The sequence below is a fragment of the Cydia pomonella genome, chromosome 28 (assembly GCF_033807575.1).
Source record: "Cydia pomonella isolate Wapato2018A chromosome 28, ilCydPomo1, whole genome shotgun sequence".
NCBI lineage: Eukaryota > Metazoa > Arthropoda > Insecta > Lepidoptera > Tortricidae > Cydia > Cydia pomonella.
In genome coordinates this window covers 5,820,774-5,845,108 of record NC_084730.1, presented here as the reverse complement: position 1 = coordinate 5,845,108, position 24,335 = coordinate 5,820,774, and the positions used below count along the sequence as shown (strand labels likewise).

The 24,335-nt window shown below is 36.5% G+C and overlaps 2 protein-coding genes across 2 annotated transcripts; one reads left to right on the top strand and one right to left on the bottom strand.

The window, feature by feature from the left end:
- The first annotated feature begins 8 nt into the window (after positions 1–8).
- LOC133533041 (uncharacterized) lies at positions 9–14,142 on the top strand. Its single transcript, XM_061871959.1, is given in 11 exon segments — positions 9–531; positions 1,301–2,045; positions 2,553–2,686; positions 4,489–4,588; positions 5,466–5,597; positions 7,612–7,697; positions 8,134–9,464; positions 9,466–9,942; positions 10,174–10,290; positions 10,934–11,032; positions 11,170–14,142. Coding segments are annotated over 11 exon segments (3,570 nt in total). The 5' UTR covers positions 9–381; the 3' UTR covers positions 11,369–14,142.
- Positions 14,131–23,590, bottom strand: LOC133533038 (coatomer subunit gamma-like). The gene is made up of 2 exons (XM_061871955.1): positions 22,876–23,590; positions 14,131–21,836 (listed from the first exon to the last, which is right to left on the bottom strand). Exons 1-2 carry the CDS (start codon positions 23,419–23,421, stop codon positions 19,791–19,793), a joined length of 2,592 nt encoding a protein of 863 aa, XP_061727939.1. The 5' UTR covers positions 23,422–23,590; the 3' UTR covers positions 14,131–19,790.
- Positions 23,591–24,335: the final 745 nt, after the last annotated feature.

Below are 24,335 nucleotides of genomic sequence, written 5' to 3'. Positions count from 1 at the left end.
GTAGCAATACTCCAATATACTGGTATCATTTATTGCGTTTTGTTTCTAAACTGCTTCAATGGCGTCAAAGGTCAGATACTCGTACTAAAAGAAAACGGAAAACGAGGACACATACAGCAATAATTGTAATATAAGAAATCCAATTCAATTTTTATGCATATTTTATTGCTAACAGTTTGACAAATATTTTATTTTATTTCTTGCTTCTTGCAAAATACCCGTTGCAAAAATGCAAGATCGAAACGCTATGAAAGTTGACATTATATATGTTTAGATTTTTGCGGCGGTAAGCAAAGTTTTCATGTGATTGTATTTCTCATGCTACCTATCCAATTCTGTAATTTATCTACTATATCTCACACAATGCAACGATGTTAAACGATGAATCCGAACAAGAAAATACAGAATACTAAAAACAATCAAGCCCAAGCAAGTCCATGGCTACTATGTCCATCGAAGAGTTTCCCCGGAAAGTTTTACTATTTCAATGGTTCAACCGGAGAGACCGCATGGAGCCTTAGCGATACAGATGTAAGTTTAAGATATTCATTAAAACATAATTACAAATAGCTACAGGCTTTAAAGTTTTACATTATTTCGTGTATTGAAACGGAACGCAGCAATGCGCTCTCTGAAGAATTACGATGTAGATCGATGGTTTTTCGTTAAAATATTTATTGTTACAAAACTGCATAAATGCGTTTATAATGTATGAACGCATTATCAGTACCTACATAGTATATAAAAAAGCCTAAAATTATACATTTGTAATTTGTGTAATAGTCATTCAAAGTTGTCTATCTCAGGACAGCTTGCTGGTATTCACAAACATTATTAATGACATTAACTGTTCCGGACCTTTGGGGGCCTGTGCGGAGCCATTTCCAACACACAGAAGCCCTTTTGACACTTTAATTAAATGAAAGGCGTACACAGAGTCAGTAATTTTTCCACTTTTAAATTTATTCTAAGTTTAATATCATTGTTTGCAGATGTTTCTGCTTGTTAAAAATTAATTTAGTATGGAGCACATTGTAACTGGTGAATATCCAATATGACTTGGAACTCTAGTAACCATTTAAAAAGTATAACACTCGTACGGTAGATGTTCATCCCCTAGACCCATATGTTGGAAAGATCGCTGGCTATGGATGAGATCTTGGTGGCTCAGTTGGCAGAGCCCTTAGCTTAGCTTAGCTTAGCGGAGTATCAATCCAGAGGACTGGAGTTCAAGTCTCAACCACAGCAGTAATTTTTCCACTTAAAAAAATTAAAATGCATGTTTTTTATTTGTTCACAGAAAATCTTGAAAAAGGGCCCAATCCATAGAGTAACAGATAAAACTCACATCTATCCTGAACCATTTGAGCCACCCTTAGATGACAGTACCAACACAACAAACTCCTTATCTTTAAAAAACATTGGCAACACATTTACCCACAATGTCAGGCCTTCCCCCGTATTTGGGCAAGCGGTGTTCCCGAAATATGTCCCACCGGACAACTTAACACCGAAATATGTATGGGCACTGACACCTATGTATGTGCCAAGTGAAATGCCGCAACACAAGCAAATGTTGTATCAAATAACACAGGCATATGAGTCAGAGTCAATGTTTGTTCCATCTTTAAACAGCCAAGCACTCAAAAGACCAACTTTCCAAGAGTTCCAATTTCAAAACTCAACACCATTTCAGCATTTTAAAGAGACACCAATGTTTGACCAAGCTACAGACTTTGAACCAATGGTTCCCAAACCGAAGATGAAGGATGAAGCTTGTCAAACATTTGTACCAAGACTACAAACAAATATAACCCAAACAGAAAGCGATATAACACCAAAATCTGCTCTAAAACCAAGCAGGTCTGTGAAAAATCTTTCATTAACTAGAGATGTGGAAACATCAACTCTAAGCCCTCTGAGTAAGGTTGAGAATATAAATGACAAGTTCAGTGAGCTGGATAAGAATGATTTGAGGTTTAAGCTGGTGGCTAAAAAGAAGAAAGTGGAAACTGTTGTGGGAGAGAAGACAGAAAGATTAACAGGTATTTTATATAATACCAGTAACTATACTCTGTATCTTTAGGTATTTAAATAAAAGTAAACAAAATCTACCCTCAAAAGGCTCCTTCAGCCAGTTGAAAACATTACACGATACAATACAATACAAATATACTTTATTGCACACCTCAATACAGAAACAGTACAAATAATACAACACATAAAGAAGAGGTAAACAACAGGCGGTCTTATCGCTAAAAAGCGATCTCTTCCAGACAACCTTTAGGTAGCGGAATTAAAAAAAAAATATATATGTTATGTCAATACAAAAATATGTTATGTTATGTACGATCAAATAATGTAGGTTAAAGTCAGGGCATTCAGTGACAGATCCAGGCAGTTTTGTCAACAAAAAATCGAAATTAAGTAAATCAGTCTATAGAAAATAATAGCACCTATATAAAATGTGTTGTCACTGCATAAATGTTATTTTCCCATAATATTTTGATTTTGTATATCATACCAAGTCCTATCATCAACTACTTTTTTAGACCAATCGAAAACAACTAAAATACGGGAAGGCTTGCCACCAGGAAGCATGCTGCCAAAGAAACGTGTGACCTTCGCCCTTCAGGAGCCAGGAGCCAGTAACACCAGCTCGGAAGGTGTGCAGGTAACTGACCAGGTACGAGTATGTAATTACTGTTGCTAGCCACCATTGCTGAAGCTGACCATACAAATGTTTTTTATCCATGATAGTGGCTTAGCCGTAAGAGTGTGCGACTTGCAATCCGGAGGTCGCGGGTTCAAACCCCAGGTAGTACCAATGAGTTATTCAGAACTTATGTACGACATATCATTTGATATTTACCAGTCGCTTTTCAGTAAAACATCTTGTCAAAACCGGACTAATCCCAATAAGGCCTAGTGTACCCTGTCAGTTGGAAGGTCAGATGGCAGTTGCTTTCATAAAAACTGCCTTCGCCAATTCGTAAAATTAATTTCCAAGCTAACCCCAGGCTCTCATGAGCCGTGGCAAAATGCCGGGACAACGCGTGCAATTATTAGTGTTTTTTCACGTAGCTTACAGGGAGCGTGCATGAACTGTAGGAGGCAGCACAGGAGCCGTCAGATTTTTGGCGCGAGGCGTAAATGTGATGTTTTTTGTTCCGATGTAGCCCACAAGATGGCAGAACCTACTATGCACAAGAAAACACGTGACGTGTAAATGTGCATGTTTATGGTGCCGATTCAGGCCACAAGATGGCAGACCCTCCAACGCGCACGGTCCCTACCTACTGATATTTTTAGAAAAATATTTTTTTCTTTCGGAGCGATTATTTATCAAAAAATTGTTGTTATAGACCCGTATTCGTTTTGAAATACCTATCCAACGATACCCCACAACATTGGGTTAAAGCGAGAAAAAAAAAACAATTAAAACCTTTTTGTATGGGAGGTACCTTAAAAATTGTTTTTTTTGTACTTTATTTTACCGTTCTCCATGCCAAATTGCAGCTTTCTAGCACTAACGATCACGAAGCAGCTTTGCTTTGTTTCGCAGACGGACGGACAGGGCGAAACTATAAGAGTTCCTATTGGACTACGGAACCCTAAAAAGTGAGGGACTGTCGTTATAAAAAATCATATTTTCATAGAAATTTGACATTAGGTAATAATTACATTACCACTTGACACGTCATTTCTCAAGCTGCCACGCAGCTTGGTCTAACTCTACATAATTAAATTTTAAAATGTTAGTTTCATCAATGCCGTAGATCAATAGTTGATCGATCATGACGACTGTGACTAATCGATAGACAATCGATCATCAATAAAAAACAGTTTCATCAATACCATAGATCAATAGTTCATCGATCAAGATGACCGATCCGTGACTAATCGATAGACGATCGAACGTTTTTCAATGCCTGTATTGTGATTGGCACTAAAGCTTAGCACTGCGCACGGAGGTGGTACAGTGGCCTAATCAGGCACTGAGGGCCTACCGCGAACCACGTGTCGCACTTCTAAAGTCGTACGTGTGACCGGGAGGAAACACGTCGAACGTTCGCGGTAGATCCCGTCGTCCTCGTTTCACTTTATACAGTTTATACTCTGTATCTTTAGGTATTTAAATGAAAGTAAACAAACAATTTATAAATTTTCGGGTAGTACCAACTATTCAACCAAATACAAAACCGCCTGGATCAACTGAACGACCTAACTTCAACATACATTGTTTGATCATGTAATTTAGTTTACTTTTATTTAAATACCTAAAGATACAGAGTATACGTACTAATATAGTTATTTAAGTATTTTCTTGATACTAAATAACAAACTATGGACACTTATTTGTCCGAAACATAGCTGTTGTTGAAAAAATTCAAATGACTAAGTGAATATGTTCACATATTTGTGCGAAATGAATAAGTGGCTAATTCTTTTTTTTTTGTAAATTAGTAACTGGTCAGTATGTTTTAGAGCCCCGGCCCTCACAAAGAAGGGCCCCATTGGTACGTCGCTGTCGACACGGAAGCAATACTATCAGGTTTGCAGTGCATAGATGACTTCGTTAAAAGCGGTAAGCCATTCAAATTTGTACATTACTTGGTGCTCACGTTTTCATAGCCAAACTACTGAATATTATCTTTTTACCATTAGGTAAGTAAAATACATATTTAGGGACAATCTCACACAGATCGGCCTAGCCCCAAACTAAGCAAAGGTTGTATTATGCGTACTAAGGGACGATATACATAGATAAATACATACTTGTATACATAGGAAACACCCATGACTCAGGAACAAATCAATCATCACACAAATAAATACACTTACCGGGATTCGAACCCGGGACCATCGACTTCAAAGGCAGGGTCACTATCCACTAAGCCAAACCGGCCCTAATTAAACCTAAATTAACCTTTTTTTTTTCAATAAATACAGAGTATTTTTTTGAAATCAATCTCCTTATCGAATGCGACTTTTTTGTAGCGAAATGTCCCATTTTTAGGGTTCCATGCCTCAAAACGAAAAAAGCAGAACCCTTATAGGATCACTTTGTTGTCTGTCCATTAGAGGTATGAAGTTGAAATTAAAACCTTATACAGGTCTACAGTCCCTTAAGGCTGGGAAAAAATTAAACTTCTGAGTTAACGTCAAAAAGATACGACTGTTTATGCCGCAAAAAACGTTTATTTCGACACTATCAAGGGAATCAAAATTTATAGGCTACTTCCTAGAAATATGAGATTTGGCTAGTAATACCATCGTATACTACAAGTACAGGGAAAAATCTGAAAATTATGAATTTGTAGAAAATAAAAAATGGGGTGGGCAAGTCCGACTCGCACTTCTCGTTTTTTTGTCGATTTGGTACCAGTGAGGCCGCTTCGTGAGGAAATTGCCCCTTTCTGAGTACTATTATAATGCCATTTTTCCTTATTTACCTATTTTAGATACCAGCTGTCGATTGCTAGTCCCTCACGCAGTATACTCAGAGCTGGAATGGCTGAGTCGTGGAGTCAGCGGAGCGGTATGCGCGCGACAAGTGCTTAGGAAGTTAAACGCCCACGACAACCGCATCGTTGGTAAGATTAGGCTTTATACGGAGCAGCTATTGGTACCGTGCGAAGTGCATGGTGGGGGTAAACGGATCCCTTTGTTTGGCATAATTATTGAAAGTCATAATGTAATGATAGTCATATTATCATTAGTCGTAACTCTAACTTTTCAGGAATTTCCTTAGGTTATCCTATAGATAGGTTAGGTTTGTTTTATGACAATCCTGAAAAGTTACGCGTTTCTAAGAAAAACCAAATTATGGTTAACGAAAATGCGGACAAACAATACATTATGGCTTCAAACTTTATGGGAAATAGAGACCCGGGGGTAAGTTAAGCGATCGCAGCACATAAGGTGGTAAAAATAGGTACTTACGGCAGTTAGCGTCTTTAACATTTTATACAAGTTATGACTCAAAATGGAAATTTAATTTTCGATTACTCCTGAGGTATTCATTTCAATTGATTGGTGTAAGAGACCGTTGTATCTGTATGAAACTAACGTATTTTATTTGGCAATTATGAATACTGTATTCGTGTAGGTATGCAATCTTTGTGTAGAAGAATGGGTATAGTAAGTTATCCTTAGAAGAGACATACACCATTTCGGACTTTTTTGTGGACCAATTAAAGAGAGACAATTGCACCATACATTATGTTGTTACATCTCAAACAGATTGGGCAGCGTTTTCGATCAATGATTTTTTTCTGACTTCGTTTGCAAATATTTCAATTTACACAAAACCATAACAAATTATACGCCCTAACCTTCCTCAAGAATCACTCTATTCATAGGTAATAAAATAAGCGCATATAAATCCGTTCAGTAGTTTTCACTGAAATTATTTTATTTTAATTATTTGAATAGCCGTCTCATAAAATATTACACATTAATTTATTTATACATCTATGATAGTATTATTTATGTTGTTAAGAATCTAGACTCCTTCACTAAGAATTCACATGTCCATAACTATAACACTAGAAATAAAAATAAGCTTTCTATCAGAAAGTTTCGTGTCCGCAAAGTACAAAAGTCATTCGTTGGGCAATGCTATCATTTTTATAACAAATTACCGGACGATGCTTTAAGATTACCCTTGCCAGCTCTTAAGAATTACTTAAAAAATTCATTGATGTTGAAGGCTTATTACAGAGTCGAGGACTACTTGACAGACAAACATGCACGGTCCAAGCCAGAAACTGTAAAAACAAGTAGCAATTAAAATAATTATATTATGTGTATATGTAAAATCATTGTATTGGTGACACAGCTCAGGTAAGAAAGCACATCAAATATTTTTTGTAGGTATAGCAATCTGTCAGATTTATATAAAATGTATATTATCATTTCTTTATTAATTTTATTTTTCTATTCCTTTTGTAAGAATGTGATATGTTTTCTGAAAGAGCTCGTACTTGTATGATTTGATATGCCTTTTTTTTCATCAAATTTTTCTATAAAGAAAAGTATCTACTGTATGTAATTGCATGATTTCTATAGTAATCTAAATTGTATTTTTTTTTTCTTATTTAATTCATGTTAGTTATAAGATGTAACGTTTTGAAAAGATGTGTCCCGTCGAGTTTCTTGCCGGTCCATATTGGGATACCCTCCTCCAATTGAGGGGGGATTTCAATCTTCTCGGGTCAGAGGTGTAGGGTTAGAGCCGGTGTAGCTTTATTTGACGTTCATAAGCGCATTGTAATATGCCTACTTGAATAATAAACTATCTTTATCTTTATAAATATAGTAGCATTTTTAATTTAATAAGAAACACATTTCTCCCGTTAATTTTTAACTGAAGCCCAAATATCTCTTAAGAAACTTAAACGAAGTTTTATAGGGATCATCATTTTCACGCGAGAGCTTTAGTTGTCAACTGCGACTTGTTAATTGCCTTGTGTACTACTAGCGTCATATATTGTTAAAGTAGCATAAATCGAATCTCGATCTATCGATGACCGATGTAAGTGGATGCTATGAATATTAAATTATGGTTTTGGAGTTGTTTTGCTTACTGTTGCGACCGTTTTTCAGTACAAAGTAAACCAGAATACGAGTTATCACCGGAAGACAGCATTCTACAGTGCTGCTGGAATCTACTACGGGAGGACTGTCATGTGGTAAGTTTATTTAATAGTATTAGGTGGCTAGTAAATATCCTACTTTTAATACTGGGTTTACCAACAAAATATTGTCAACTCTTCCCCATTGTGTAAAGATGCGAAAAAAGAAAAATCATTCGCCTTTTTTGTTTTTTTTTTTTAACCAATTATAAACATTTTTTTAGATCAATGTAGAATTTGGCTTATAACTCGTTACTGAGCTATAACCGAGAAAATTGAAGTTCGCAAATTGCGGGAATTTTTCTCTGTCACTTTAATTACGCCTTCATTGGAGTAAAAGAGAAAGATCCCCGCAATTTGCGAATTTCTGTTTTCGCGGTAGCCCCTCTGATGTTTTTACTTTCATGCAGTTGAATTATTTAATTCGTTTTCATTTCTATTCTTTTAAATAACCAGTTAATTTGAATACGGTTTTTCTTAAATCGTTTTGCAGATTCTCATAACAATTAACGAGAACATAATAAATAAAGCAAAAACAATTAATTTAGAATGCTATACTGTGGACGATATCAAAATGGACGAATGCATTGATAACGAAATCGAACCTGTACCCCAAAATGATTTAGCAAGGCTGAAAATTATACTACAAAATGATAACAAAAAATCAATAATAGTAGAAAAGGATACAAAGAAATCAGAAAATCTTTTTTTGCAAAATTTGAAGGAAATTAATGGTTTTTCTTTGACTAAACCCAATGGTTTTAATATACGCCCGTCTATAATGAATATATTTAACGCTGAAACTGATAATGGTAATGTCTTTAGTGAAATGGACTCTAGTTCTGATAAACTAATAAATTTAACGACACCAAAGGAGAAAGTAAAATCTGTATTCAGTTCTGAAATAACTAACGTAAAAAATAAAATTGTGAAACTTAGTATTACAGAAAATAGTCCTGTACAGAATCGAACCAAACAGATTATGGAAAATGTGTTTCGGAACACGGGGCTAAATGATAAAATCGGTCAAAACCCATCCTTTGATCTAGGAAAACACTGTAAACAAAATGCCAGTGCCAAAATAAATATAGATAAAATTAATCAGATTAAAAGTGTTGAAAATATCGACGCAATCGATTTAGATAAAAGAAGACTGAACGTGATAGAAAATAATCAAGAAAAATCTAGAGATACTATAAAAGTAAGCAGTATCACCAAATTGAATAATCAACTCAATTTGGAAGAAGAATTAGGTAGATTTTGCATTAAAAACTCTGTTATGGAAACCAGAGTTAAAAGGAGATTAGATGAATGGATTTGTCGTTTGAGTCAAACCATGGAAGGAGTTTTAACAGATCTCCTTTTGAAAGAAAAAACTAAGTCTAAAAGAATGATGCCACCTAAGAATCCCCTGTTTGAAGTAATTCAAGGAACAGGCGAAATATTCAAAAAGCACGCAAATGTAAAACTTGTTATTGATCAGTTTCCAATAGAACTGATAAGTTGCAGTTCTAACAACGGAAAATTAAAGAAAGATTTAAAACCAAACGAATTTATGAAACTGGTGGGCTTCAGTGTGATTCTTATAGAACAACTGAAAGAGATTGTAAATTGTAAAGAACTGTACGAAGCAGAAGAAATGTTAGATTATTTGATCAAAAACATAGAAGATCCTAAGACTGATATAGAGCTGTCTTTAGAAAAAGTTAACACGCCTTTGTTTAGTAGAAGTGAAATTGAAGATCAAAAAACACCGATAGCTTTCATAAAGAGTCGAACGGAAGTTCTAGAATATTTGAAAAAAACATTTTGCACCGTGGCAAAGTGAAACAGATACGACACATACTTTCGATGCCGTTGATAACGAGCCAAATATACTAATAACTTCTGGTAAAAACTTGAATACGCTAAAAATTAATAACACTAGAACTATTACTGTAGAAAAGAATACACACAGTGTGCCCAATAACACACAAACTAACAATGAAAGTAGTGTGAAATTAAATCTCAATAATCAACCAAAAGTAATAAGAAACGTTAAAATTATAGACGCTTTTGAAGAAAGACTTAAAGAGCATGCACAATTGGAATTAGATGTGCTTGATAATGAAGAAAACGATTCTGTGTATACTATGTCAGATATTACTGAGATTAAAAGTGAAAAACCTGATGAATACGATGTTATAGATGACTTATCTTTGTCAAAAAGCGACGCTGATACAGAATGTATTCGAGCGTATCCATTAGCCAGGATATTTTTAATTAAGGTGAAGAGTACTTTATTACGGATATTTAAATTCATGTAAGTATTGAGAAATTAAAGTTTTAAAACAGATGTATGTCAATAGATCGATTGTATTGACATGTAATCGATAGATGATCGATTGATATGTGGGGCTTGTAGACTAGGGTCTATTTGCCTAATTGTGCACCAATTTTTTGTAAATATTTGATTTTCATGCGCTGCTTTCATGCTGCTTATTTATTCATAAATACGATTATATTCTTATTTTTGTTTAATGTTTGATTATAGCAATACAAGCATACAAGAGTATCAAGAGGGAATGTCCGCGGACAAAGAAGCTGACATGAAATGGAAGACTGAACTTGCTCGTAATTATTTGCTGAAAATTGCTGAAAGACTGGAAAAGTAAGTTGGTTAACTGTCCACTGCTACTTACTATACATATAGTGCAGTAGATATTTTAGTGTAGAATATTTAAGACATTATTTTCTCCACTGTTGTTAACTTTCGGGAACAGAATTGCCATTGAATTGCATTTAATAGGGTTGTTTCCATCTACAAATCTTCGGCAGAATTGTATCCCAATAAATTCTTTTGGATTATAAGAACATGTTAAACTACTTTTAGGGGACCTGTAATGACCATATTTTTGTAAATATTGAATTTAAAATATCTTTTGGCTCACGTCACGTGACCAAACTCGAAACGTCATTGAAGATTCTGATGACGTCACTACTCTCGGATTGACACTGTTGACAGATAGGCGATAAATAACAAATGAAAAATGGCAGTTCGTAACTTCTACGTGTGTATGTAGTTAAGTGTCAAACCGTAAACTGTGACGTCACACAATTTTCAAAGAGCGTTTTGGGCGCGAAAGCATCTGTCAAAATATATTTTGTTAATTTAACATATTTAAAGCCGTTTTTAGTATAAAAGTTGAATTTTAGGGCAACTTTTAGTTAATATAGAACGTAATACCAAGCGTTTCAAAAAATTGGAAACAACCCTATTAGATGATTACTCAGAAATGTGTTTTCTTTTTTAGTATCATCGCAAGAGAATCTGGCGACGGGATGACCCTGAAACTTCTCCTTATTCAAGCAGGGGATTATGTAGAGGACGACGTTATGATGGCTAATTTTAAGTTAGTATTATCATTAATCATTATCCACATAATTCATTGTAACAAAGATAATAAAGATATATATTATATAAATAGGAAGAAAGAATATACAGAGTTGACTGACAATATTGATTTACATAATTTACATTTAATTACAGACAAACAGTCACCAAGTTCCTTGAACAAGTTTACAAACTGGAAGAAATTCTACAATATCTGCCATCTCTCCCTAACGCTGGGACTTGGAAAGAGAGCGACAAAACATACTCTCCTTTTGTAGATACAAGCCCGATTCTACCCTCCCGGATGCGAAATAAAGTGGTACAACTAACCAATATGTCAGTATGTAACACTTGAGAAAAAACAACGGGTTGCACTCCGGGAGTGCCGGCAGAAGTGAAAACTTGAATATTAACGTTGTGCATTTTTGATATTTTGAAATGGTTAGGGAATAATTTTGCACGAATTGCTTTAATTATCAGTATAAAGTACTATCATTTATGTGGTAAAATACAATAGTCATTTATTGTGCTATCGTACACAAACATGACAATTTATATTACATTAAAAATTGAACTACTGGCATCAATGACATTGTAACAGTTTTTCTATCAGGTTACATGTTCGTCGTACGAATTTTCAGTCTGTCGAATCTGTCGGTCACGTGACCTGTCGCGAGTTTACCATTTTATCCCCATCACAAAAAGTGCACAGCGCCGCTAAAGAAGTTTTCACTTCAAAAAACACATCATCTTCTAATTAAAACACTTAGTCAAATCTCTCCTTGTATACAGTTTAAAAATTACTTGACAACTACTACATATTTATGTTAATGAGTTTTTCGGAACTTATGTACGAAATATCATTTGATATTTACCAGTCGCTTTTCGGTGAAAGAAAACATCGCGAGGAAACCGGACTAATCCCAACAAGGCCTAGTTTACCCTCTGGGTTGGAAGGGCAGATGGCAGTCGCTTTCGTAAAAATTAGTGCCTACGCCAAATCTTGGGATTAGTTGTCAAGCGGACCCCAGGCTCCCATGAGCTGTGGCAAAATGCCGGGACGACGCGAGGAAGACGACATATTTATGTTAAAGAAAAAAATAAATAAACGAAAACATAAGTACAAGTATAGGTAGGTAGAGAGGTAAGTTTATGTTAAACATTTATGAATTGTAAGTGGACAAGATTAATTACATTTTTTAAATCCAACAAACCGTTGAGAATCGTTTGTCATTATCGGTCATTTTGATATTTGTTTGTTATACTCTGTATATTTAGGTAGGTATTTAAATAAAAGTTAACAGACAATTTGTAAATTTTCGGGTAGTTATAGCATTACTGGTTAAACAAACAAATACATAACCGCCTGGAACTGTCACTGAACGACGTGACTTTAACTTATGTATATATTGATTTCGTATTTCTTTTACATATCGATCGTCTATGACCCAAAGCTATTCAGATACAAATAATATTTAGATTCTACTATTATTTAATTTTTTAAGAATACTTGTTGACTTGATTATAAGTGCCTTAAAATATTGACTGTGAAAATAAATCGAATATTAGTTTAACCAAACATAAGTACAAAGACGTAATAAGAATAAGTATTAAATAGTCAATAAATACTTACTGTGACAATTTTTAGTTTTAGGATGATTAAAATATTTTCGATGAAGGATTACTGGACTCCATGCTTATACAAAATAGTATACTTAGTTCAAAATGGATAAGTGTACGTTTACCCGTATTGACCTTAGTAGAAACTTTTCAACTTGTAGCAATCTTTACGGCCGATACCGATGGACTGCAATTTGTATGGGAACTGCACGCCAACTGCAACGTCGGTGTGCAGTTCCCATACAAGTTGTAGTCCGTCTGTACTGGCCCGTAGAGCTTGCCGCTAAATGGCATGCACTGTGCAACCTAACCCAAGTATAATTTTGTTCTGTGAATGTATTAATATATGTGACCGCGGCTGGAAAAACGTCCCACTTTGTCGTTGGCCATAAGGACGAGATTTGCTTGTATCTTTATACGAATAACATATCAAGGCGTCCTTATGACAAGCGACAAAGTGGGACGGTTTGCCGGCCCCGGTTACATATAAGTACGTTGCCTTATAATTACAAAAGTCTATAAATGTTGTCTGAAATATAAATCTTTATAAAATTAAATATATGAACAGTTATTTTTAATCAATACGAATGCTGAAACATTATTTTTAGCGTCTAAAATATGAAAATTTTTAATTGATGCCGTCTAACAGAAAAATATTCAATCAATAGATCATCGATCGATCGTTTTGATTAAACCATTTTTGTCAATCAATCGATTGTCGATCGTTAACTCTCGCAGTAACTACTATCGTTACTCCACCGAACTCCGATTCATATACTAGCCGTGTCTTATCCAACCTCGACATTGGCAGAATCATCAACACCTTGATGGAGCTGGAGCCATAACACGAAAAATTGATTGATTGAAGTTTGCATGGATACAATATTAATTACTATGAGTTTGACGGATGATTTATTTTTAATCTATATGTTTCTCTATCTTTTCTCAAATAAACTAAAGTCTTCTGATCTTTTGAAAATACTTGTAATATAGATTTTATGGCTATTAAAACAAGATATAAAATCAAATTTATAAAAATCATCTGCCAAACAAACTCTAATCTCTGCAATTAGAAATATTTTCGTTACATTAGATTGATATTCTATTGTTTGTTGATTTATTCTAAAATAAGAATGTACCGATTAACGGTGCGGTCGCATTTTTTTTTTCATTTACTGACATATATATAGTTAGTTTTTTAGCATAACAAAAAAGGTAAACAATCTTGACGTGTCTTTTTATTGAAAATCGCTTTTTAAAAATTGGGTTGTATCACTCATGAAAGCAAAATAATGTACATAATCGTTTATGATTTATAATTGTTACATATTGGCTGTGGCTTATTTTACAAATGTGTTTTTTCGCTCAAGTCGTCAAGATTGCTTCCCTTCTTTCTATTGCTAAAAGAAAACACACTATTGATCTTCGAATTCTATGAAACTCGACATGTTTAATTTTTTTTTTATATTTTCAAAGTTGATTATGAATAAAAAATCGTTTAATCATAAATTGTTTTATTTATTGTAAATTTTAAGATTAAGTAATATATAAAGACATTATGCTAGGCATTCTGGAATGCAGAATAATATAATAAAATCATACGGAAAATACACAGATTGTTTCAGTGAATGCTTATTTTTTTGCTGACAATACTTTTTATCAGGCGGGCCGTATGCTTGTTTGCCACCGTCGTGGTATAAAAAAAAATACATACTAATTTCGAATCTAGAAAGATATATCTATGGTTCAATATCGATTCACAAGAGCTGGAACGAATGAAATGAATGGGTGAATGAAAATATCTTTATGTGTATCACATATCTAATCTGTGGTATCACATTAGACAGAAAAATTGCGGCTCTGACTATATACCGATACAGGGCTATAACCAGGAAAATCGAAGCTGTCACTCTAATTACGTCTTAGTGAGAGTAAAAGAGAAAGAACCCCACAATTTTTGGCTTTCGCGGTGGGGACCACCTAGGTGTCACTCCTACAATATAGTTTCGTTCAATTCGTGCCAGCTTTCGGGTATCTACCTGTATATCAAATACCTAGTGTAATTACATGTCATTGTCAGAGCGAAACCGACAAATATGTAATCCGAGGCTTTCTTATATTATTTTTCTGCTCAACAGAGCCGAAAAGCGGCAACTTCGTTCAGAGCAGCGGGCCGAAAGTAGACGTTAGAAGTTAACTAATTTTCAAAACATACTAAAAAACTAATAAACGATTTATCTTACTAGTTATTTGCTGTTTAATATTAAGAACGCACATTCAAAAATGTAATAGTCGCGATTTTTATGCTACATAATGGGCCATTTTTCAAAGTCAAAATATACATACATTTTTCGATCCTAACATACCATTGCTGCTGTCAAACGAAACCTATGAAAATTGGCAACTAAAATGTAAATAAAAATCTTGGGACACTTTTTTTCTCCTAACACGATCGAAAGACCTCGTCATTCTGAGTAGAAATAACACAAAATATTCCAAATAAAAAAAGTGTATGTACTGGGGTCCTACCGCGAAAACCGAAATTCTCAAATTGCGGCGATCTTTCTCTTTTACTCTCACTAGGATGTAATTAGAGTGACAGAGAAAAATGCCCGTAATTGACAAACTTCGATTTTCGCGGTTATAGTATTAGTACGGTCAAATTAACTCAAATTTCACTAAAGTCAGGAACTAATTCTAAGGACTAATAAAATCACTACGGATTGTTTTGTATGGGCTAAAAATCGAACTTTATACAATCGTTACTAAATTCACCCCCCCGGAAAGGGGTGAAATCGGCTGAAAATAATGTAATGGTTATAACTAAGAAGAGAAAAAAGGTGTACTCGGTGTAATTTGGCGTACGTTTTACAACACTTATATCTAAATTCGCACGTGTTATTTATGTTAATTTAAACTACGGAACAGGTAAAAAAAAATACAACATTAAAAAAAATCTATTTTGGCCATTGCGGGTCTGGGGAAAGTAATGTACTCGGTGCAAATTGAGTAAATAATTAGAAAAAATATCTAAATCCAATGTCAAATTCGCACCATGGTGCGACACCCGGAAAGTAGTTTTTCATGTTTTACTGTCGTTGTACTTCGGGGGAAATTTTAATACTATTGGAAATTGATGCAATCATATTCATTTGATTTTGTTTACATTCGCACTCCATAAAAAATTGGCATTTTTATACGGAACATGCAGTTTTGTAATCAAGTACCAAAAACGTAGACCAATAAATACACAGAAGCGACAAGCGCGTGATTAGTGGCAAGAGAAGGAACGCGCGTAGATGCACCGACGAAGCACGGCTCTTGAGGCACGAGTAGTGGCATGTACTGCAAAAATAGTAGGGTTTCTGAGTATGCAGACAGACAGTCAACAAATTAAATACAGGTACGCTCAATGTTTGTTAAATTCGAAAATTCGCGTTTTTCCATATACTTACGAAAACGTTAGACTACTTAGTTCACTCAATGATTGTTTAAAACAATAGTTCCGTTTTAATGCCAGAAGAAAGATTTGTGCTCGTTGCCCGTCAAAAGTGTCAAACAAACTGTCTCGGAACAATCGCTGCGCGTAGGATTTGAGATCCGGATATCCGAAATATCGGGTCATAAGATCCGGATATTACGGATCCGTTAAATATGGTTATTGACCTATAACCGGAACAATTTTCTAATGAAATTTATGAATAATTTCATACCATTTTGTCATTTAAATATAGTATTTTCATATATTTAATCAATTCAAATACTAACAGCACATCAATTTTCATAGGTACATACAGGTGTCACGCAGTAACTTTATACAATGAATGCGAATGTTGCTTAATGCAAACATTAGATCATTGGATATCCTGATGACTTGGGGCTATAGGCTCAAAACAAAAGCAACCTGAAGGCCAAGGCTAGGATAGTAGAGTAGGAAGGAGAGAAAATTGGTCTGATAATCAACCACTAGAATATCTCTAAATGAATAGGGCTAAGATGGTCGGCTCTTTATCATTTGTCATGAAGGGCATAGTGACAAGTGATAAAAATAGAACCATGCTGCCACCGCAGATTGAAAAGAAAATACCTACCTAAAGTAATCGGGAAGAGGAGATAGATGTTCGAATCCAAAATGCCCTAAGATGCTCAGCAGCGCTTCGCCGAGTTCTAGTGTCCAAGCTGATCAGTAGACTGTCCATGATTCAAGTCTATAAGACAATAATTAGATTTTGATGAATGACATCGGTAAGTATTACACTTGGACTCTGAATCAGAAAAAAAAAGAACAAGTTCTTAGTGAAGAAGACGAAATTCTGGCGGATTATTCTGGGACCTATCAGAGATGAAGATAGAGAAGATGAAAGCGTAGGAAAAATAGGGAGCTAGAGTAGCTAGTTGCGGCACCCAATATAATTAGCGAGATTATAGCCGCACGACTTCGCAGGCTTGGTCACTTGGGGTGGACGGGAGAGAATCGGGCTGTGAAAAGATATACCGCAGGAGCGATGTAGCCCTAAAACGCCCTCGGAGTATCCAACTAGCGTGGAGTGATGCAGAATAGAGCAGTGTGACGTTGTTCTTGTATCAAAGGCCAAGATTCTTTTTGGGTCACTGATCCAGTGAAGTAAGTAAGTATTGCTTTCATAGTTAGTATTTCATGACGAATGAACACGAGGTGAGGCATTGGATGTATTTCCAACTATGCACCAGCTAATCCAGATATAAACCCTCCTTATTAAGTACGGTTTTAGAGATAACATTATGTTAGCTATTATAGTAATCAAGTAATCATTTAAAATTAGTTGGGGTGATATCATTGTATTAAAACATAGTTAAAAACGTTATTTCTGTGTTATCTAAATTAGTTTATTCGGATATTTATTTTGGTGGATATTCGAATAATTAGAATATCACAATATTCTAATTGCAAACCCTATATAACTTCCCAGTAGGGACACAAATAGGTAATGTAAATACTGCGAGGAGGATCTTGTTTAGGAAAAACCAGAGCGATCGAGTATATTCCTTCAACAGGATGCTCTCCTACAGCATATAAAAAGGGCTTAACAGACCCACATTGGGACCAATTTACCTGAATAGCGACCCACAAATGCTAGATTCTTGCAACTAGGCTTGGCGAAAGAAAAATGATGGACCAGCGTACACCTCTGCAAGGAGCTATTGTCTTGCAAGTGCAAAGAACGCTGTACAGGGTGTGGGGGAGTAAAACACGGATTTAAATACACTATGCTTTGCGCATGCGAAGGTGCATGCTCTGGGACAAAATAATACGTAAAAAAATAAATATTTTTGTTTAATTAGTGTGTTACTTTAATTAGCTAGATCCGGAGTAAATTACAATAAAACGATCGCAGTATTCTTAATTTTGATAATAATACTTTTATCGAAAATATTACTTTACTATAAATATCGTTCAGCAAGTTACCTTTACTTAAACATCATTTGCCTTGCAAATTGTATTGAAACAGCCATCCGACTCTTGGTGGTGTCATCCGGTATGGAACAAAAATAGTTTAATTTGCTTGTTTATAAACCGATTTTCAAAATTTTAATGGAATTTTATAGCTTATTAATATAGCATTCATATCTTGATACAATGTCTTCCTGTAAAGTTACTAGTAAAGTTGATGAAAACAAAAAACGGTTTTTTTTCGGAAATATTTAAATAAAACTTAAAATTTCTCGCAAACTATGGTATTTACAAGGTCAAATGTCTAAACCATATTGTAGCGCATTTAATTTTGCTTTTTATGACACCCCACACAAGCTTACATGTGATAAGCTTGCTGTGGTATACGCAATATTCTGAACACGGCACCGGCCATTTTGATGACGTCATAACTGGTGACTTAACCACGTTAGAAACTGTCTCCCGATGGTTTTTTAGTCAGAATAACATGCTTAACAACAACTAAAATATGATGCTGGTTTCATAGGCACCTTTTGGGCCCTATATGACCATAAGGGAAGCGACTTCATACCTACTCGTATAACATTTTTTTATACAATCAAACACATTTGAATAAGTAGTCGATAAAGCAGTCAAACACCGATAGATTATTAATATGTTGTAACATGACATCACTATTTTTGATCTCACATAGACAATTTACGCACAAACTTGCATTTCATTTTTGGTCGCACTTTTGAAGTTTGACAGTCGTTTCTTGATATCCTATTTCTATGTATCCAATCCGAAAAATTGTCGGATATTGCAAACCCTAGCTGCGCGCTGCGCTATCTCCCCGCCCCGCGCGCCCCGCGCCACGTGCTGCCAACCACCTTCGCTTGCAGTTCGTTGCGATTAATTCTATTTACTTACTTTAACAAACTTCCGGTGAAAAAAATCTATTTTTTATTTAGTGCAAATGTAGTGTATTTAGATAAGTACCGTTTTTAAAATTTTCACGTCTCTCTTAATTTCCCCCGAAGCACAATGTACAAAATAATCAAAAATACATGTTCCATAATTTGCCCAGGCGTGCAAAGTTAACTGAATGTTTATAATGCTTTAAAAAGCTTAACTTGAGATTGCACCAACCGACTGACTTATCCTCGAGCCGCAATCGAAAAAAAAATTTTTTTAGGGTATCATACATTGCACATCTTTTTAATTAAGATATACTATGCACCAAGGTGTTCTCTATACACTACTTAGCTTGAACCTAATAGCTTTTAATTTACTCCAAAATTACGGCACTTTATAGTTTATACCTAAAATTTAACGGTCTTCCGTACATAATAGAAACGGTGCAACTCGGGGGAATCAATCTAGTTGCGCCATCTAACAAATCCAAAAAAAGCACGACTACACGACTTACTTCCATACTTTTTCTTAACTTGACTATACTATATAGCCCAGGTCGATAAGTGCTGACACGAATGGATTGAATGAGTGAATGAAAATATATGTGAGTATCACATTAACCAATAAAATGGCGGCTCTGACTGTATACCGATGCATGAGTCACTCATACAGTGAAAGTTTCGTGCATTCATTTCGTGAATCGATTCACATTTAACGACTGCAGTCAAAGGTACTTGAATAGGTACAGTAGTTTTGTGGTTATTTCGGTGCCTCTGTATATCTGATGAAAATGACATCTAGTGTGCATTCAGGCAATTTAATATCTAAATTAGATGGCAGCCAGCAACAACTGAGCTACATCCTCTCTCGGCGACCGAGCCGCAAGCTTCATAGTGACCGTCTCTCCCCCAGCGACCAGCTTACCCCTAACCAACACTGGCGCCCCTCCCCTAAATATACCCTGCGCCCTAATCTCCTTTACAGCATCCCCTGAGACTGAAGCTTTAGGTAGACCTAGATGTTCACACACAGCAGATACGGCATCGTTTATATTGTTCTGTGACAGACCAAACGTATCGCTGGCTTCTGGTGCGTTTTCAGCTCTGTCCCATATTTGCTCCCAATCATCTGTCGCTGGGCGCGCTCTGATCTGATCGCTACAACCTATACCGAACTCTTCTAATGGGTATGAATCTGCGTAACCCTCGTGGGAGTCAGGAACTCCTGTAGTCGGATCGCAATCGCGAACTGTGAACTCCAACGTTGCTCCGAACAGTCCTAAGCTATCTATGAAAGCGCTTGGGAATTCTAGGATAAGAAAAACGCTTCCAGGTTTATCGTACTCAAGCTTTTGACACGGCACGATGGATTTTACCTCGTATTCCGGTGGCGTTTCCAGACGTACATGAACATGCTCTAAAAGCTGGTCGTTTAAGGTGTTGACACACTCAAACTGTAATACAACATGCCTGGCAAAGATATGTTTTAGCAGACGGACTCGATACTCAGTTTCCGCTTCTGTTAAGTCAAACAGAGGAACTGTCTTAAAGATTGGACCGAGACGCTCAATTCCTGGCAGTTTCGAGAGCTGCTCAGAGTACAACTCCTCAATAGAAACTGGTACAGGCTTACGAACTTCAATTTCAACAACAGCCTCCTTAGTTTCCTTCGGTTCTTCCTCTGTAGGCACGGCCATGATGTCGAAAGGTTCTTCAGGGCGTGTAGCCAAATGGTCACGCAACGCACGCTCAAGCAGTACTGGATTTGGCTTGGGCACGTTCACGATATAATCGTTGATAAGTTGTTGGTCACCAGTATCCAAAATCGCGGAGTAATATATAGCTCTGTCACGTACTTCGTCATCGTCATCCATTTGACATCTTGAAAGCAGGACTCTAATATTGGGAAGTAGCTCTGGTCTTTGAGCTCCGAATTGAGCAACAGCGGAAACAGCAGCTGCCCTCACTGGCCCGGATTCAAGAATAACTCTATTGTAAATAAAGCGTATGTAACGTGATGGTTGACGCGATTTTGGACCTTCACGACCGAGTAAATGCAAGATACGTACAGCCAAAGCCGTGTGCTCGCAATCTTCGATGAACTCGCAGAGATGCGCTAGCCCTGTTTCCTTTGCGTCTGGGTTTTCTTCGACTAAAGCTATAATAGCATCCGCTATAGCCGCCTTGTATTCCAAACCTCCTTCATCTCTTAACATACCAGCTAGGAAAGCTGCAAGGGACTGATGTTTCCTTGGGAACTTAGTGCATAATCGCCTTATAGCTCTTACTACAACAATCTTAAACTCGTCAGAGATCTCTGATACAAAACTAGAGATCTGCTTCATCAATCTATCAACAGAACTCTCAGCACCAGTAGCAAGTAAAGTCGTGACAGCTAGAGTAGCTACAGAGCGATTCGGATCTGAAATCAAGTTCTCCAAATCAACCGCACAAGCGGCAACTGCTGTAGGGTGTTTAGCAGTAAGTCGGGCTAAAGTTCTAGCTCCAGCTAGCCTTAAAGAAGCTTTAGAAGAGCCACAGAAGAGTTGCAAGACGGATACAGCCGGGGCAAGGTCCCTAGCGGTTTTCCTTAGGTTCACAATCGCATGGGCAGCTTCGTAAATGACCATTTCTGACTTATGTCTAAGACAGCACTCAATAAACTCGATGTAAGGTTGTGAAGCATCTGATTCGTCATCCTCTACCAACTGGGCGGCAAGGCGGATGAGTAGGCAGAGGGCGTAAGGGGACTTTAGTGGAGCACGAGCGAGACGGGTGACCAACTTGACGGTGGAGAGTTTGTCGTTTCGGCGCGAGGCGGCGACGACGCCGAGCGCGTGGTACGACACCATGGCGTTGTCGGAGCTGATGGCTTCCTGGAAAGGTAAAAATTAACCTTTAAACAATTCTGAAGTGACAGATAAAAACTATAACTTCGTGCGGAGTAGGAATAATTGTTCTACCTTCAGAAGCCAATTAGCGGTATCATAAATTAAAATTAAATGCAAACATATACTTTTTATTCTTCATCATAAAATTCCATTTGTAAAAGTTTATGGGGCGTTCACACGAGCAGTGTTTTAAATTAACAAAATAATGATGAATTGGAAAAAAAAAACAAATTAGTTAAAAAAATTCAACTAATTTAATAAAATTCATAAGGGGCATTTTATATGAATATAGTTTACAACATTTCTTGTAATACTTCTGAAAATGCCGAGAAGGCGATATATGCTCTGGTAATATTACTTGACTTGGCTAACAAATTGGCAGTATATATTTGATTGTGGTAGCTGCCATACAAGGCAAAAGAATTTCATAAACAAATTTCTCATGGAATACAATCAATACAAATAATCTTTATTGCACACCTCAATAGAAAAAAAAAACCAAGGAACAGGTACAGCAAATTAAGTTATTTCTTCATCTTCTCGTGTCAATGGTTTCGTATTTCATATTAAGTGGGACCAGAAGGTAGCGATGCTTAATGCCCTGTCTATTGTGTCCTGTAGATCTTGCTCGAAACATGTGTGCGGGTTCGCTGGGTAGGACTGCATGTGTATCATCGTTTGGGGAGCCATGCCACATGCGCACTGAGATCTGAGTCATGTAGACTGCGAAAACGCGCGCGCCGCCTCGGCCGAGGCACGTCTACACTAGTCATATTGTGCATGAGGAAATTGCCTTGCGCATGTGCTCGCTCTGTGTGGACCCGGCTATTGACCAAAATATTGTTAGAGTTCAATACTAATAGAAACAGTAGTGGTAAAAGGTGGAAAAAAAAATCCCAGTAGTTACCACTGGTAACAACTTAGTGGCAACTGGTGGGAATAAGCCAATGTTTCTATAAAACTAACTTGCAATAAACTTTAGGTGTAAGTAATAGTTGAAACAAAAAATTATATTTAGCCATACCTGAGCTTCATTGGCCCACCGGCGCACCAGATCGGGCGCGCTCGACGACAGATGCAGCGCCGACACCAGAGCCGCGGAACTCACTGCTGGATTCTTATCCACAATAGCCTGTTTCATGTATCTCTCGATAGCTTGCAGCATCGTACTGTCTGTAATACTGCACAAGGCTCTGATAGCCGCCGCCCTGTACAAATCCTCCTTCCCAGTCATGTCTTTAGTCAGCGAAGACGTAACTATGATGACATCCTGAGCCATACTGCTCAACTCTTTTATACACAAATATACCATACGTCGCAGCATCACATCTTTGGATTGGAATAACTTGGTGGTCGCGAAAAACGCATCGGTAGCTTCTTGGGTAGTCAATTTCTCTCCCTGATTGAGTAGGAATAGTATTTTCGACAAAATATGCGTGCATTTTCGCGGATGCACCGAACTCTCGTTGAAATATCGAGATTCTTGAAGTACGATGGTTTTATCGAGGTTCTGATACGGATTGCCACTGCCATCTTCTTCTTCTTTCTTGTCGCGTTTGAAAGAGCTCATTTTGAGCTTTTTCTTGTGGGTTATTAAAAAACTGTGGGGCGCCGACGAATACACTTTACACGTCACCAAAGAGCATATAATCACTACGTTTTAAGAGACAGGACTTCCATACTAGCGAGTGGAATCAGTTGGTTTCGCAAATCATTACCAAAATATACGACAAAGAACTGTCAAAGAACCATAGTACCAACATAAGAGATTTAAATAGCGTAGTATGCTACACGCTTGCGATTCTTATCGATATCGATAAAATAGGGAGGGTTGAAACATAGGATGTTGTCTACAAATTTTGTACTCGAAATCAGGTTAGCATCGAGTCCACATTTAAGTTGTATGTTATATAGTGGATAGTTCTTTGAGTGGACTAATATCTGGTCGGGCTTAATGTAGACCCGAATTATTTTAATACAGTTTATAGGGACCGTGCGCGTTGGAGGGTCTGCCATGTTGTGGTCTGAATCGGAACTATAAACATGCACATTTACACGTCAAGTGTTTTCTTGTGCATAGTAGGTTCCGCCATCTTGTGGGCTACATTGGAACAATAAACCTCACATTTACGCTTCGCGACAAAAATCTGACAGCTCCTGTGCTGCCTCCTACAGTTCATGCACGCTCCCTATAATCAGACGTCACTTCGTTCAAGATGTCAAACCAACGTCAAATTTATACTTGTCAACTGGATTCGGAGTTATATTGTATGTCTATGGATTCGGAGTATTTTGGGCCAATAAAAGTAAACGATTGTCTATGAGATATTATATATGATGTTTTTTTTTTATGTGCATATTTTGCTGTAATACTGATTACATTCACTTTTTATTACCCATTGATTCTAAATAAAGAAGAAAAGACTTCATTAAGAAGCTACAAAATAAATAGCGTACAATTGCTAATTCTGTAGCAATTTAAAT

Bases quoted from the DNA above. Each gene is read 5' to 3' on its own strand.
- LOC133533038 (XM_061871955.1), bottom strand. From the start codon at position 23,421: ATGAGCTCTTTCAAACGCGACAAGAAAGAAGAAGAAGATGGCAGTGGC. The intron at 21,837-22,875 runs GTATGGCTAAAT...TTACCTTTCCAG, and splicing joins GGTGGGCCAATGAAGCTCAG to GAAGCCATCAGCTCCGACAA.